Raw genomic sequence first — 16,884 nt, 5'->3', positions numbered from 1 at the left:
CGAAATGAAGGGAGGGGACTATCAAAGGGTTCTCCCCATCTTAAAGCTTCGGGGAAAAGGCTATGTGGGGTGGAGGGGGGAGGGAACGCAACGAAAAGTATTGACGAAGTCAGAACTTAGATTGTTTCAATTCCTTTCATTCGATCAACAACATTTTATAGGAGTTACACCATGGACGACACATCTTGGAAAAAAAATTCACGTTTGTCGGTTGGCAGAGAAACGGTTTTAATAGTTCTCACTCGGAACCATTTTTTTTATTATAGAAAACTATTATTTTAAGATCTGTATTTGTTTCGAATTTTTTTCTGAACTTCTCTTGATTATTAAAACATGCGTATTGATTGTTTAGACGATACTTCAATCCATGACCTGTGGCTGATTAATGTAATAATAATTTGATTAATTGCTGATTAATTGATTAGTTGATTTGCTGATTGATTGACTAATCGATCGACCTTTACCTGTGCAGTCCTTGCTGGCTTTGTGTGGTTTGGCGACCATTCCGTCAGCTTCCAGCCTGAGGTGCCTTGCGAAGGACTGCATATATTATCCAGATGAGGACCCATACTGCAGCGGAAGTGGAGTAGTGGAATGTTTAGAAGAGGATGACGACAGGTGCGGGTCTTTGGACGTTACCTTAGGGTCCGGCACCAGTTTTACTAAATGGAACTGCACCCGGTCGACTCACGATGATTGCAACCAGCAGGTAATCTGTAATCGCATGACAAAATTTGCAGTGGACATTGAAGATACCCTTGACTCCTGCTCAGTGACTTGCTGTGATGGCGACGAGTGTAATGTGTCAGGTAAGAAAGACGAAGTCGTTGCAGTCCTTGATTTTACACGTTCCTCACGGATTTAAGTTTCTTTTAAATTACGCAAAAGCCTGGGAAAAAAAGTTGTTGGAGGTTCACATATATCTTAATGATGTGAAAGTTGACAAATGTTTAAGGCTGTTTTTCACAGGGCACAAGCACAAGCACAAGCATAAGCACAAACACAAGCACAAGCACAAACAAGCACAAGCACAAGCACAAGCACAAGCACAAGCACAAGCACAAGCACAAGCACAAGCACAAGCACAAGCACAAGCACAAGCATAATCACAAACACAAGCATAATTTAGCATAATCACAAACACAAGCATAATTTAGCATAAGCACAAGCACAAGCACAAACACAAGCACAAGCACAAGCACAAACAAGCTCAAACACAAGCAAAAGCACAAGCATAAGAATAAGATAAGCATGAGCGCATGAGAAGAAAGAACAACTGCATTCTTAATTAGCTGCCCCACTAGGAAAAGGCATAAGCAAAGGGGGAAAAAACTATTCCGTTGTCTTTCGCTTGTTCGTTTTTTTTTCCTGGCGAGGGCAACATTAGCGGGTGACACACATATAAGGTGGGGGTTTTTGGCACAAATCGAGACAACTCGCTCGGCTCACCCGGGCTCGCCTCGCTCCTTGTCTCGATTAGTGTCCAAAACCCCCACCGTATAATTTATGTGTGTACAAAAATCGCGAGCGGCACGCAAAAATCGCTACTTACGTGAGTTGCGTGACATTTTCAGAGAGAGTCTGGAAACCATATTGTTCTCAGGCCCTTGGACGAGCAGAAAGAAAAAACATGGCGGTCGGCATCAGGATTTAGTATTTGAGCCGATAAAAACGAAACAGAACAGATATTACAAAAAAAATACGCTCAGTTAACGCGCTGTAATTTTTTGTGCCCCCACAGAAGCTAGCGAAGTGAAGCGAAGAGAAGAAATCGAGAAATAACAGGATTTTATCAAAGACATGTTATCGATCGATCGATCGAAGTTTCTTGAACAACTGACTCAAGCGAGACTGTTTATTTTTTTTCTGCTTCAAGCATTGCTTCCACGACTTGATATGTTATCTGTCTGACCTCATTCTGCCAAAATGGTGTAGAAAGTTCGGTTAAAATAAAGCAAATCGCGTGGAAAAGCACCAACATTTTAGCCTATTTACCAAAACTTTACCAAGTGTCTAATTAAGGATGACATCATCCTGATGCCCAAAAGCGCATGCGTACTTGCTCAAAATAGGTGAAAGGGTACCACAAGTGAAAAACGTGACAAAACGAACTATATATAAGTTAACGCGGCCCTAACTTATTGTTAGTTCACAAATTCTGGTGAAGTCAAGGGAGGTAGTGGATGGCCAACCACTTGAATCCTGTTATAATGGCTTGTGCGGATGGTGAATTACGGAGTCGTGGGGGATGTCCGCCAGTTGGACGGTACCTCCGGGTGAACCCGCTCCGGCCCTAACTGGTCACAGTGGGTGCTCAGAGTTCCCTCGGGGATTCAAAACCTCGGCAGAGGTAAAAATGCGGGACAGCCGCCTTGTCAGCGGCGGGGAAAAAGTCCTAGCCGGGGCTAGGCAAAGAAACAGCCAACGAGCACCCACGACTAGGGTTTTGTCCCTTTATATGTCACGTCACGCAACGTCACGCGTGACTGTCACGCTCTGTGTCACACAATGTCACGCTGTGTGTAACACAATGTTACGATTTGTGTCATGCGTTAATTTTATTTTTTTGCACACTCAGATGAAATCCAGTGTTTATTTTCTCAAATCTGATTTCGACTCGGCTGCAAGACGTTTTTTTAATTTCTGCAGTTCTTGTTTTTTTATCTCCTGTCTCAGCCGTTCAATGTCAGGACTTCTTTGCCTTTTACTTTCTTTTGGAAGTGTGCCTTTTCGAAAGATTTCTTTTTGAAATCTATAACCCTCTTTCTCATTAAGAACGCTCTGAAACTCAGCATCTGTTATTTTGCCGTCAACAAGAGATTTGGAAAGAATTCGGTTGACGGTATCAAACTTTGACATGGCAAGGGCCATGATTTTGCAGTGCTTAATAAGTTTGGGCTCGAGTTTTTTGTAAAAACCGGTTAACACTGCAGCGCTGGCACCGAACGTAGCAGCGACGATGCCAATCGGAAGAGACGCAGGTATGCCAATCCCTGTCATTGCAGCACCCACCCCCCCCCTGCTGAACGGGCACCAGAAACGCCACCAGCAATGAAGCAAGCGTAGTTGATAATTGTCTTTGTTCGCTTGTATTTTTTTGCAACCAGTCGATAGTGGTCAACTTCTTCGCTTAAATACTTCAAAACTTCATTCGCTTTTTGCAAACGGAAGTCATTCTGTTGCGGCAAAGCGGGATATAAAGTTTGAGTTTCCGCGTGTTCATTACGCTGCCTTCTTCGTGAACACCGTAGGCAGGGGCACTCGGGAGAACATTAGCAGATGACATGGTCGTATACATAAAAGTTATTTTTGTATTTAATTTAATTCAATTCCAGCTCATATGTAAGATTTGAGCCGTTAAAATCGAATGGATTTCCATTCTCATCTCTAATCGAAAGAGTCAGAGATGATACATTTTCATCAGCAAAAACGTCGCGCAAGACGTTCAGATGTGTGCTTTGGTAATAAACTTGTTTCATACGGTTTTCCACGAATGTCAAAAAAAGCTAAAACGGATTGATGGCTTTCCATTAAGCAAGATTTTGTTCTCTGTCGACTAAAGTCACAGTTGATGAAGTAATTTGTTAGGATTTGAAACATTATTTACCTCTATTCTTTCAAAAGTATATCCTTTTCAATACTTGCGTAACATTATCAAATCCAAGCAGTAATTAAAGACATAATAAGATTTCATTCAGTCCAAATATTTTTTAAATTGGGCTCTTTTCCTTTTTAATTACAATGACGGCCTGCAATGCCTGTGTTGTTTCAAAAACATGTTCATCTCTGGAAATCCTTTTTCAAATAAGACTCACCAATGTCATTTCGAGTGAGTAATAATCAGCTTGCCGTAAAGGGAACAGTCGCCTATTCTCTTCCTTGTATCACTTTCATCTTTTACAAAAACTGTTCCATCTTCTTTTCCAAACTGAATCCAAGCTAGTTGGAAATGAGAACAACTTAAAAGCCGGATATAGCTTGGTTTTGGAATAGGCTGGTCAAAAATAACAGTGTTAGGATTTTCTTTTGTGGTGACGGTGAGCACAACCATCTTTATAATTATCTTTTGAAAAATAAATTTAATAAAAAATGTCTCAACCTATTCCGAAAACTGAGGACATTTCTCAATGGACTTGTCTTGATCCAAACAAAGAGATTTTATGAAGTGGATGAAAACCCCAGAAGCAACTAAAATTTCTGAAGCAGCTAAAGACAATGCATGGAAACCTTTTCTTGCGAAATATCCAAACGCTGACCGAACAAAATTTGTTGCACAGGTTGAGTTCGCGTACAACCATACAGCAACGGCAGACATTTATTTTAAGGCAGGGCAAGGCCATTTGATAAATGTTTTTGGCTCTGACAGCAAATATTGGAGCCCAGAGATGAAAAAAGCACTGGGGGTGAATCAAATTTCAGGCGGTTTTCCACAACAGCTGTCACCAAGCGGCGCAAAAGGCTCATCTTTGCCAATTCCCGCGGTTGGATTTCACGAAGCCGCACCGAGTTTGAAAAAAATATTTAACAGCAAAATTAACATCTTCGTCACACCAGACCAATATTTCACAACGAAATTAAGAGAGATTTTTCAAAAAACAAAACTGAAGCATACTTCAGGAAAAGAGTCAAAAAGGTGGCTTGCTGGCCCTAATATGTGCTACTGGCCTCAGCAACTTAACTTTGCTGTCTGGTGCGCGACAACAGGCAGTGGGATCAGTCGAGAGATTTTCTATGAAGAGCACTCAGCTCTCAGCTTGCTTCCGGTGGTGCGTAATTTTTACCTTTTTCACGTTTATTTTACAATAAGGCGAATATTGTTTCAGATGGGTGGAATTCAGAGCGTAAGCGCCTTGCCTGGCGACCCAACGTTTAGCGAGTTCGACAACAAGTACGACGTGGCTTCGTATAAAAGAATATGCGCTGAGTTCGGTGTCGATCCGTCAAGCGATTTTCGTTTCACAAGAGGCGCGAACCACGGCCTGGGTGACGTTTATATCTGGATCACAAATATTGGACCAAACAAAACTGGAGCAAAATACCCCGATTACGATAAATTTTCGGACGAATGGGGAGCTGCAATAAAGGGCAACTTGATTCAATACATCGAGCCAGACGACGCTGCAAATGCACAGGCAGACTGGTTTTGTCCTAACGCCGTGGGAGGGTTGACCCAAGCAGGTTTGTCGAGAGTAAACCAGTCGATAGAGGCTTTTGTCTACCGTATTTTGGGTTCGCAGGTCAACGTTCGAAGTAGCATACTTGGCACAGGCGGCCGTGCAAAGGAAGCGCAAAGTGAGTTCCTCGTGTTGGTTGAAGACGCTATAAGGCAACCTGATCTGGCAAAGTCGGTCCAAAGGTACCAACTCGCCATCGATCAGGCTAAGGTTCGGCTTAACCTCGCCGTCTGTCCAGGTGCCTGGCTTATGCCCGCCAGGATGGTAATAAATACAGAAAGCGTTGTTGGTTACAACAACCAGCTTAAGCAGGCTCTAGGAGGAATGAAAGTTGGAGTAAATAATGATGTTAATACCTCAACAAAAAAAGCAGCTCTTAAACTGATGGCTGGAGGACCATCAAAGGTAAACCCACCAAACAGCCACCCTTCAAATCCTATACACAAGGAGTCCCACAGGGACACAAAAAAAACTTCAGGCACCAGTGAGCACAGAAGGTGCTAAACACCAGCTAACAACGCGCAAAGCGCTAAAGCGACAAATGTCGTAGCCAATGATGCACACGAAATAAACAAAGCAACTGTCGCTGTTGGTGCGGTTGGAGCAGCAGCTTTGATCTACGCCCTTATGCGTTAACGTCTCTTTTTGATGTATTTTTCAACAAGAAAAGCAACCGCAGCAAGGATAAGCAGCCAGGTGTGTTCAGCAAGAAAACCGATGGCTTGACCAGCGGTTTTGAAAAGAAAGCTCACAATCGAGCCAATGAGACCAGGCAGAGCTGATGCAACCTTTGAGCCAACATCACTTAAGCCTTTCCCCAACGCTTTGCCGGTGGCCTTCAAAGAGTTTGTAATGGCCCCAATAACAGCACCAATCGTGACACCTGCAGCAAGAAAGATCGCTGTAACTGTCACGCCATTTTTTTTGAAGATCTCTTTGATCCTCTCACGAAGTGGAAGCGCCCTTTCTCTTTCCGCAATCTGCGTTTGCAAACGTCCAAGTTCCTCGGTTCTTTCTGCAACTCTTTCTTCCGCGGCTTGTTTGTCAGTGGGGGAGGCATTCTCATCCTCTATAACAGCTTGATCTTCCTCATTTTGTCGCTTCAGCTCGGCTTCTTTCTCTTTTAGATCATCCAACGCTCTTGTGTCATTGAGCCTTTCTTGCAAAGTGTTTCTTTCGCTCTCTTTGGCAGCTGAGGCTTGCCCTTAGTTGGTCGACTCGTGTTTGTTCTTTTGCCTTCTGCTTTGCTTGTTTTTCAAGAGCAGCAACTTCTTTTTTTGCGTTTTCAAAATCCGTTTTATAGTTTTTTATTCGTTGCTGCAGCTCGCGTAATTCTGATTCACTTTCAACATTTGACCCAAGTTGATCAATCTTGGCTTGAGCTCGCTCGATTCTTATTCTCAGATCTCGCACTTCTTGGGTGGCTTTTTCTTTTTGCATGCCAATTCTTTCCGCCTGTTGTTGTTGAATTTCAGCTTCTATTAATCTTTGTCTGGTTTCTCGTATTTCTTCATTGTCTTGAGCAATCAGAGATTCTGCTTCTGGCCCAAGGGAGGCTTTAAACTTGTCTGTGAATTTTTTGAGAAGGCCACTACCATCTTTTTTTAAAATTTCTGTCTCACCACCTTTTGCACCAAATGAAACGATTGTTGTATCATTGCCAGGCTTTTTTTGCTGAAACCGATTGGGCCTATTTTTGAGAAGTTCACTTTGGGGAATTTTCTTTTGATAAAATCTTTAGCTCTGTCAATCATTGCCGGTTTGTCATCTTGATGAATAAAGCTTCCCAACAAAGGTGTTTCAACGTAGGATGTGTCTGGCAGCCCGCTCTGTTCGTGCTGCATCGTTTGCATTTGAATTTCTTCACCCCCATGGTAGGGTGTGGATGCCCTCCCGGGCTGAAATGGTCGGGTTCTGTCGACCTCTTGTTCCTCTTCATCATCGTTATCACTGTTGTGGTCAAGATCTTGGTCCAAATCAGGGTCCTCGAATCCAAAATCACCACCACCTGTTGCCATCGCTTAATTTATATATATTTTCAAATTAAACTTTTCAATTTAACAATAAAACCAATCGAGAGATGGCTGCTGTTCAAGAAAACCTTCGACCGGGGCGCACAAAGAAAATACTCGGTGCACTGAAAGCCGAGCGCGCTGTAAAACGAATCACTTTTGACCGCACTGAAGCCAATCCAGAGGAAACGTTGTATGTTTCAGTACCAAAGCTGATAACGAAAACGAGGTCATTGTGCCTGGCTCGCTGGCGCTGCGCTTCAACATCGACTTGAGCGGAGGCCATGCCAACAACTTTCTGGTTGACAACGTCAGCCGAGCTCTGGTCGACAAGTTTGTTGTAAAGTACGAAGGCACCGTCGTGCAGGACACGGTTGGCTATGGCATCTACAAAATATTTGAGGATTTTTTCCTTTCGCAGGAGGAGCGCGACGACAGGGTGCCAGAGGGCATTCAGAGCGAGGACCTTAACAAAATTCGCTCAAATGCTGGCGATAAGAAAACCTCAGGAGTCGAAGCAGAAAAAAAGCTGAATGAGCATATATGGAAATAAATACCGCATCCGTCTGGATCACCAGATTTTAACTGACCATGGGGCATTTTATCCTCAGGCTCTATTCAATGAACTTGTGTTCGAACTGAAGCTCGCGGCTGCCGAACATGTTGTCAGAGGCTCAGATACAACAAAACTGAAATACAAGTTGACAAACATCCAGCTGGAGTACGAGATGATAAGAAGCAAGGCAATTGCAGATGAAGCGTTCAGCGCTTATTCGGGCGGCAAAGAGTTCGCTTACGACCACATCCAGCGGGATAAAGTGGTGACTTTTGCAAAAGGCTCCGACACACGTCTGAATCTAAGGGTCAACCCGCAGAGGAGGTCCATGAAAGGTATCTTGCTCCTATTTATTGAGCAATATAACAAAGGTGCAAGGAGCTCGGAAAAGTACATTAACCCGGACCTTACAAAAGTAAGCATCACTGTCAACGGCTCGCCAAACATGCTGTACAACAACGGCATCGAAGGAATGGACATTTGGGGAGAAGTTAAAAGATTCTTTATGAAAGAAAAAAATAAAACGCAGCACATGACTCTGCAAAAGTTTTACACAGAAGACAAGTTTGGCCTTCTTATTGATCTGCGTTCCATGGCTGACCACTTGATGCATGGAAGCGGCACGCGCCTTGCGAACTCAAAGGACGGTGTCCAGCTTGAGCTAGAGAGGAAAGCAAGCGGCTCAGGTAATTTGAACTGCCACATTTACGTAATTAGCGACGCCCAAATGAATATAATTGGCAGGCAGTTAGAATCTGTGCTTTTATAATATATACGAACGAAGATGGATCCTGCCAATATACCCTTCAACGCCCTCATTGTGGGACCAACGAACTCAGGAAAAACAAGATACGTGGTCAATCAGCTTTGTGGCCCTTTCCGAGGCAAGTTTGACTACATCGTGCTTATCTGCCCGACTTTCGAGCACAACAAGACTTATTTTCGCTTTGCGGTGGAAGATCCCCGCTTTTATGTTTTTATTTGCGAGCAGCACGAGGTTGAATCTTGGTTAAGGCTAACAAGATTTCTTTTTGAGGGTACGAACGCGCTTATCATCCTCGACGACTGCGCTGCTTCAAAAGATGTAATGAGAAGAACAGGGGAGTTGGTCAATCTTGCTTTCTCTGCTCGCCACGCAGGCTTGAGCATATGGGTGTTGACTCAAAAATTGACAAGCATAACCCCCTCATTCCGCGAAAATGTAGCGGCAATCGTTTTCTTTTACACCCCCTCTTCTAAGACCACGAAGGCAATCTTTGAGGATTACGCTGGCGAACTCTCCCATGAGGATTACAAAGAAATCATTTTAAAGCTAAAAAAAAATAAGCTTTCGCATCTTGTCATTTCTCATCGCCACCCTTACGGAACAAAATTTTTTTATTGAACATATTTTAGCGTAATATAATCATGAGTGATCCTTTCGCAATTTCCCCTTCCGAGAGCGTGAACCACGGGACCCAAAGGGTACCCGAGCCAAGCGCGGCTGCAAGTGAACAAGAATTTGCTTCCGTAATGGAACTGCTTGGAGCTGAACCAGAAAGTACAGAAAGCGCTATGGCATCCATTCAAGGCACAAGGACCCGACATTCCTGCAATGCGTGAACAGCTTGCAATCCTTGTTTCAACAGGAAAAGCCAAAGAAGCAATCGGTGTGCAGCTTACATACGAGCAGGTGAAGCGCTTGACAGATAAAGAAGTTGAAAAGTACTTCAAGAGATATGAGGCATACGTTGGGACTAAAACAAACGACAGCTTGATTGACAGCTTTATTTTTCTTGCAACCAAAGCCGTTGGTATGGCCGTAAATATCAAGGACGTCAATGATTATCAGAAGGAACTCAAAAACGACTACATCATCAGCAAAGAGCTGTCCACTTTGGCAGGCGGTCTGGCTTTGAAATGCGGCCGCTTTATTGCCCTTGCCAATGCTGCGCTCATCACAACAAAGCACATTGATTTAAACGAAGCCGCGCCTGGCGCGGGGAACCAAGTCGGGTCCCTACAAAGTTGCACACTTGCGGCTGTGCGAAACCAAAAGTGCTTCCGAAAGGATGCGGACACAAACGCTACTGAAGATTTTCCTAAGCAATGCTAAGAAAATGCTAAGTAATTACTGAACAATGCTTAGCAATTGCTTAGCAAAAAATCTTGCTGAGCAATTTTCTATTTAAATATTATTTTTTTTTATAATATAATGGCCGAGCTCGAACAACAAAGTCAATCGCAAACTCCGATTGCCCAAGAAGTACAGAACCAAGTTACTTCAACAACTCCAGCAACAAAGCCTGCCAAAAATCCAAAGCGAGTTGCTGCTGGCAAGCTTGCAGCTGAAAAAACAAAACAGGCTCGTGAAGCACAGAAAAAAGCTTCTGTCGAGGCTGCTGCAATAATTGCAAAAGAAAAGGAAAAGAAATCTGCGTCAGCAAAGCGAAATGTAACTCTGCCAGTGACCGAGGCTCAGCCGCAATCAAGCGGTCTCACCACAAATCAATTGATCTCTTTGCTTGGTATCAGCGTTGCAATCGTTACAACTTATGTGAAACGCGAAGACATAAAAGCCTTTATAAACGAAAAAAGAAGTCCAACATTTAAAGCTCCACCAACTCTTATAACTGATGACTCACAAGACACACAACCAACAGCTTCGACAATCAAAAATGTCATTATACCTCGCACACAAAGAGGAATCCGTCCGATGGATTAAAAAATTTTCATTTAAACATTCTATTTTTTAAAGTATACGAAACACGATGAGCGACACGAGGACATACACTATGCCTGCCCCAATGGATTTTGGAAATTTTTTTGCGTTTTCTATGCTTGCAAAATGCTTTAAAGAAGATGAGGCACGAGCAACAGCTTCTGTGGAAGGGGCAAAAGACTTTTTAAACCGGCTGAAACCAGAAGAATTAAAAATTTTAAATGCTATTACTGAAAAATCTGTGGAAAGTTTAAACAGGCAGTATGAGGATTTAAGAACACTTGAAAAAGAGTATGAAAAAATAGAAAATGAAGAAAAAAGAAAAGAGAAGATTGAAGAAGCAAAAAGTTTGGTGTTTGCTAAAATGGGAAAAACCTTTAATTCTGCGGTTTTTTTTTTTTTTTTTTTTTTTTTTTTTTTTTTTTATTTTTTTTTTTTTTTTTCTTTATGCTTTTTTTTTTTTTTTTTTTTTTTGTTGGTTTTTTTTTTTCTTTTTAAAAAAAAAAAAAAAAAAAAAAAACTGAGGGCTTCTATGCTTGCAAAGAACGCATAAAAAGTATAAATCCAAGATTTCTTGATGGAGTCTTAGATTCTTCCAATGAACAAGAACTAAAAGAGCTCTTTGATGAGATTGAAAAGAATGCATAAAATCATTTTTTAATTTAAAGATTTATTTTTATTTTATATCAAAACGCCATGTCCGACAACAAGCTCGTAAAAACGATAATGGATGCTGCCACTCTTACTGGCCTCGCAGCCGGAATTGGCTGGGCTGCCAAAAAAGTTGCCAAAGAAAACTTCACACCCGACCCAAGCAGCAGTTTTATGAACTATGCAAAGTTCACAGCCGTCATGGCAGGCAGCATTGCACTCAAACAGTACCTCGAAGACAAAAAAATTATTCCTGACAATTAAAAAAATGTTAATAATATATTAACAAAGTTCAAAAATGGCAAGCATCGCTATTATGGCTGGGGGAGCTATCTTAAACGCTGCTGCTTTCATTGGCGGCAACTACCTTGCTCGTGCTTTGGGTGGCGGAGATGACGCCGCTTTGAAAGAAAAAGAAAGACATGACAAAGCTCTCGAGGCTTACCAGGCAGCTTACGCGAAGTACTCTCGCGACCGCACGAAGCTTCTCGACTGGATCGAAACCAACAATGAGATCAAACAGCAAGCGAAACAAAACTTCACGAACACAGACTACGCTTTCAAACTCTACAACCAGGCACATCCTGACAAACAAATGATTCCTCCGAAAGAACCCAAGTTCTCTGATTTTTATCAGCCAAGTGAGCAGCAGAAACAAGGTGAACTGATGTTCGTTGGCGCTGGCGCGCTTGCACTTGGGTAAGCTGCCTTTCGGTTTCTTTAAACGTTTCTTTTTTTTCTTGTATACGCATGGATGCAAAGATCTCGAAAGTCTACTATAGCCCCCAGGGCTACTGGAAGGGAATTGCAGCGATAAAAAAATTAGCTGAGGCTTCCAAGGTTTCCGAAGATGCCGCAAAAAAGTGGCTAGTTAAGCAGGCCCTTTGGCAGATCTACCTTCCGGCACCACGATACGTTCCTCGCCCAAAATTTGATGTTTCTTCTCCTAACGCGGTCCATCAGGCGGACCTTCTTTTTCTGCCACACGACAAACTGCCGAGAGGGCGAAAAGTTTACAAATACGCTCTGACTGTTGTTGACGTTGCCAGCCGTTTCAAAGAGGCCGAGCCTTTGACCTCCAAAGATTCAACTGAGGTTGCAAAAGGTTTTCAGACAATTTACAGGCGAAGTGCACTAAAATGGCCACAGATGCTTCAAGTTGACCCTGGTCGCGAATTCATGGGAGCTGTTACCAAAGAAATGGAAAATCACAAAACCTATATTAGACGCGGGCGTGTTAACATTCACAGAGATCAAGCTATTGTTGAACGTTTTAATCAAACACTGGCAGGGCGCCTGTTTGGTTATCAGTACGGTGTCGAGATGAACCTGCCATCTGGCCAGCGGTCGACAGCGTGGGTAAAAAGGCTTCCCGAAGTTGTTACCGCTCTGAACAACGAAGGTAACCAGTCTTACTGGAAAAAAACCTGCTGCTGCAATCAAAGAAAAGGCTGTTTCGTCCAAACCGTCCTCAAAATATACAAGGCCTGTTGGCAAGAAATAAAAAAAAATACCCTCTCTCGTTAATGTGCGCTATCTCTTCCAACCTGGCGAGCTAGAAGGCGGCGTAAAAAGGGCAACAGATCCGATTTGGTCATTAAAAGTCTACAGCATCGAAAGGTCTGTTACTAAACCTGATCAGCCAGTGCTTTATTACTTGCACGATGGTCCAAAGCGCGGCTTTGTGCGTGAAGAATTGCTTATTATTCCACCAAATACACAGTTACCACCAGAAAAGCTATAAACGTTCTGTTTATGTCGGCTTTGTTTCGCAAAACTTATACCCGTAAGCATTTGTATGTATCCCATCATCCGCTATCCATCGCTTTGAGTCAAAAGGCGACAGCGAGACTTTGTTGAGATGCATTCCGTAAATCTCATGACCCTCGCTTCTAAGTATGTTCATTCTATGCCATAACTGCTTTGTTCCAAAAAGCGTTTCCTTATACTGTTCATGTACAATTTGCTTCTTTACAACGCTCTTTTTTACACCTTTCGCTTTTTTGATTTTTTTTTTGGTCCGCGGTTTGCGTGCCGTAAATGATCGAGTACATTTTGGGCCTGAGACAAACACACTCTGAAATTGGTGTTCCTGCGCATTCGTCTTTCATTTTTCCCAAGACCTTTTTGTTTTCGTATCGAATGAAGTGAATGCTCTTTTGGGTAGTCGCTTGTGTCGTATAGAGTTTTGTTTTGATAAATATCTTCGTAAATATCCTCTGTTTCAATCTCCAGAAGAAGGCTGTCAGTGTCTGTATACAAAAGCTCGCAGCGCTGCCCGTACTCCATTTTCATTTCGTTGTAAAAAAAGTCATACATCAAAATCTTGCTTACGTCAAGGATAGTCATACCTGTGTAGACAGGTTTATTGAGAAAAAGTCTGCTTTTCCGCATGTCTATTCCGACCAGATCGTTTGAAAACAGAACGTGTCTTGAGTACAATGGACTGGCAACCAGTTTTCTTATTTTGTTCGTTTCGTCGCTTCGCGCTATTTTTATGTCAACACGGTTACGCAGGTTTTCCATTGTTTTTCCGAAAACTGAGTTATTCATTAGCTTGTAAAAGTTTTTTTCAAAGTCGTTTTTCGCTTTTTTCCTGAATTCTGTGTTCATCTTTATGTACGGCTCCATCCAACATTCCTGTTCGAACTCCAAAACCCTGTGCACTTTTTTGAGTTTCATTCCTTGTTTCAAATAAAACTGCAAGTTTCGATAATGCACAACATAATTAGTTTTGTCTTCAAGAGTTAAAACAAGCTTTTCGCTGTCTGGTGGGTCCAGATCGAGGTTTTTTATCAATTCCTTTTGGTAGGGTGAAAACAAGTCCTTATTTATTTTCTTTTTCTCAGGTGCTAATGGGTAGCTGTTGTGCTCTTCATGCAGTTCTGCAGGGTATTCGAGGTCTACCTCCAATATCCAGCCGGTTTTTGCAAACTCCTTTTTCCTCATTATTTCTTTTTCAGTCGGCATAACTCTTTTCCATCTAAAACCACTTTTTGGCAGCGGCTTGCTCATTGCCCACCCGTAAAGGTTGTTTGCATCGAGGTACATAATGTATTTTTTTTGGCTTGCTCGGATCGAAGCCTTCAACATATGGATTGTTAGCCTTTGCGTATCTCTTGCTAACCATCGAAATCCCTCCACGCAGTCCTCTTTCGATAAAAAGGTGCATGTCAACCTCTGTAAGCAGCTCCAGCTCGACTCCTGTCTTTTTCAAGAGTGCATCCCAAGAAAGGCCAGGCGAAGTAAAATAATTCGCAGGATCCAACCCGTACTGCTCAAGGCAGATTTTTCGAAAGTTTTCGAAAACGTCTGCCAACAAAGCGACGTCTGTTTGAACGTACAGGTCGTGGTAGTCGCCCAGCGTTTTGCAACCAAAAGCTTCCCATACCCTCTTTGCGTGATCGTACTCTTCGTCTGTTATATGATCGTCGTTAAGTTTGCTGTAAAAATTTTCTTTTTCAGGCAAACTTGTTTCGCTAAATCTATCCCATGAGTCCATGTACTCGTACGGATAGATCCCCTTTTTGAAAAGAAGTTCAAAATTTTGTGAAGAAAGAGATTTTGTTATATTTAATGACTCCTTTGGTGCCGCACTTACAAGTGAATCAAGGCTTCCTTGAAGAAAGTTTAAGCTGTCAATAAAACGCAGGCCACCAAATGAAAATGTAATGTATTTCTCCATGTTGTTTGCGACACATTTCACCTCTTTCTGTGTCGCTTGCGACAGCTTCGACATCGCTTGCATTAAATGGTGGGCATCATAGCCCCTCAGGTTGTGAAATACAACTGGTATTTGGTCCGTTTTTGGTTTTATTCGCGTTTTCAGGTTGCACGCGTTGTGCGCGGCTCCGCGGTACTTGCCTGTTATGTGGCAATGGTCCTTTACTGCATCTCTGAAGTTTCGCCTGAAGTAAATCTTGTCCGCAGCATAAGCAGTCATCTTGTTCTTCAGCTGCTTCTTTGTGTTCTTCTTCTGTTAATCTTTTCAGATCAATCTTTTCTGAATGAGAATCGAACTGTCATGCTCTTTCTTTGCATTGTAAAAACATTTTTTGTGCCATTGCCCATCATAAGTGTATTCGCTGCCTTCTTCACTTTTCCATACAGGCAAAGAGTCTAAAAAGTAATCTTTTATCAAACTTTTTTCGCAAATATGGCAATCAGTTGCATTTTTAAATTTTTCCCAATCTACTGAAGTCATCACAAGAGGTTTTGGCAATGACAAACTGTTTCTTATTGTTTTCTCTTCCTCTTGAAGACAGTTCAAAAACACTTCAACAGCATTTTCACCTCTGTAAACCACTGGTCGTTTGTTTCTGCCATCACTCCTTACAACTGTGTAAGCAAAACCACATGCCTCGTGCTGTTCTGTCTTCTCGGTGTAGCTTTTTTGCTTGCTCTCTGTCCCACGCTCGCAGCCTGAAATCTTTCTGACCAAAGCCTCAAAGTCGGCATATATCACGTATGGCGCCCTCATCTGTTTGTGATGATTTTGAAAAGAAAGGGTGTTTTTCCCCTCTTCCGGCATCTCGATCCTTGTCGGCCTGCCGTTCATGCCATTGCAATATTTTTCGTGGTTCTCGAGCAAGTCTGCTCTTGTGAAACCGGTCAAGCACATCATGCAAAAGTGTTTTGCAGTACGATGTTTGCTCTGATCAAAGAGTAAAGCGCTTACTTTTTTTACAAAACAATAGTGCTGAATTTCGCCTGACTCAATTAACATAAGGTTAATACGAGGAATGGTTTTTTCTTTTCTGCTTATTCTGTGTACAATCACAAGATTGTCTTCCCAGCCGAACACATTTATTGCAAGGTTGCTGTTTTGCGCCTCAAGCTTGTCAATCTGTTTTACAGGTGTTGGAAAGACAATTCCTTTATAGTTGACTCCGTCGTTAAAAGGGTATTTGCTTGTTCTTTGTGGATTTTTCCCATCACTTGGTGGAAATAAAGCAGCTCTCAATGCCCACTTCAAACATTTGTTATCCCTGTTTTGCACGTTAATAATTGCTTTCTTTTTTGCCAAATTGGCTGGGAGAGGTAAGTACGTTCCTCCGCGCAATGGCTGATAGCGTGCAACATTTACGTACGCAACAGTTATTCTTTCAAAAACCCACCCTGAGCCACGCTCTGACCAAGCCTCAATTTGTCCCTTTGATCTTTCAATAAATCTTTCAAACTCTTGTTTTATCTGATTTTTATTGTGTTCGTTAAAAACGTGCGGTTGTTTTTCTTTAAAATAATGCTCCATCTCTTGTGTTACACCAGTCTCAAAATTTTCTTTTGTGAACATTATTTTTATTTCAAAACTTACTTTTGCGCTTTTCAAATCTCTTATTTCATTCTTTACCAAATCAACAAACTTTGATTTTGTTTTCTTTTGAAAGACAAAAAGGTCTTTGCTGGCCTGGTCACCATCTGGTATGGTCATTTTCCACACGCGTAGCCATTCGTTGAAATCGGATTGGACCAATAAAAAGTTATTGTTCCATTGTGGATTTCTTTGAAATTCGCGTATTTCTCTCAAGAGTGCTTGCAAAACTTCTTGCGAATAACTTGCAGCAGTCATCTTGGTTGATATACCCAATGGAAGCATTTGTTCAATAGGAATTATTTGGCACAGCAATTAAGCTTGATATTTGTGAGCGCTCAAGCCGCAGAGATTTTGGGTGCCGCTCGCGATTTTTGCACACACATATACGGTGGGGGTTTTGGACACTAATCGAGACAAGGAGCGAGGCGAGCCCGGGCGAGCCGAGCGAGTTGTCTCGATTTGTGCCAAAACCCCCA

At 42.3% G+C, this 16,884-nt stretch overlaps 1 protein-coding gene across 1 annotated transcript; it reads right to left on the bottom strand.

Moving 5' to 3' along the window:
- Window positions 1-15,082: 15,082 nt before the first annotated feature.
- LOC144641138 (uncharacterized) lies at window positions 15,083-16,698 on the bottom strand. The gene has a single exon (XM_078500186.1). It carries the CDS (start codon window positions 16,688-16,690, stop codon window positions 15,083-15,085), a length of 1,608 nt encoding a protein of 535 aa, XP_078356312.1. The 5' UTR covers window positions 16,691-16,698.
- Between the last annotated feature and the right edge of the window lie 186 nt (window positions 16,699-16,884).

Source organism: Oculina patagonica, unplaced genomic scaffold (assembly GCF_052425735.1).
Source record: "Oculina patagonica isolate OP01 unplaced genomic scaffold, crgOcupat unplaced7, whole genome shotgun sequence".
Classification (NCBI taxonomy): Eukaryota; Metazoa; Cnidaria; class Anthozoa; order Scleractinia; family Oculinidae; genus Oculina; species Oculina patagonica.
This window is presented reverse-complemented; position numbering and strand designations above follow the sequence as displayed.

Excerpts from the sequence above, each read along its gene's own strand:
- LOC144641138 (XM_078500186.1), bottom strand. The coding sequence starts at position 16,690 with ATGCTTCCATTGGGTATATCAACCAAGATGACTGCTGCAAGTTATTCG.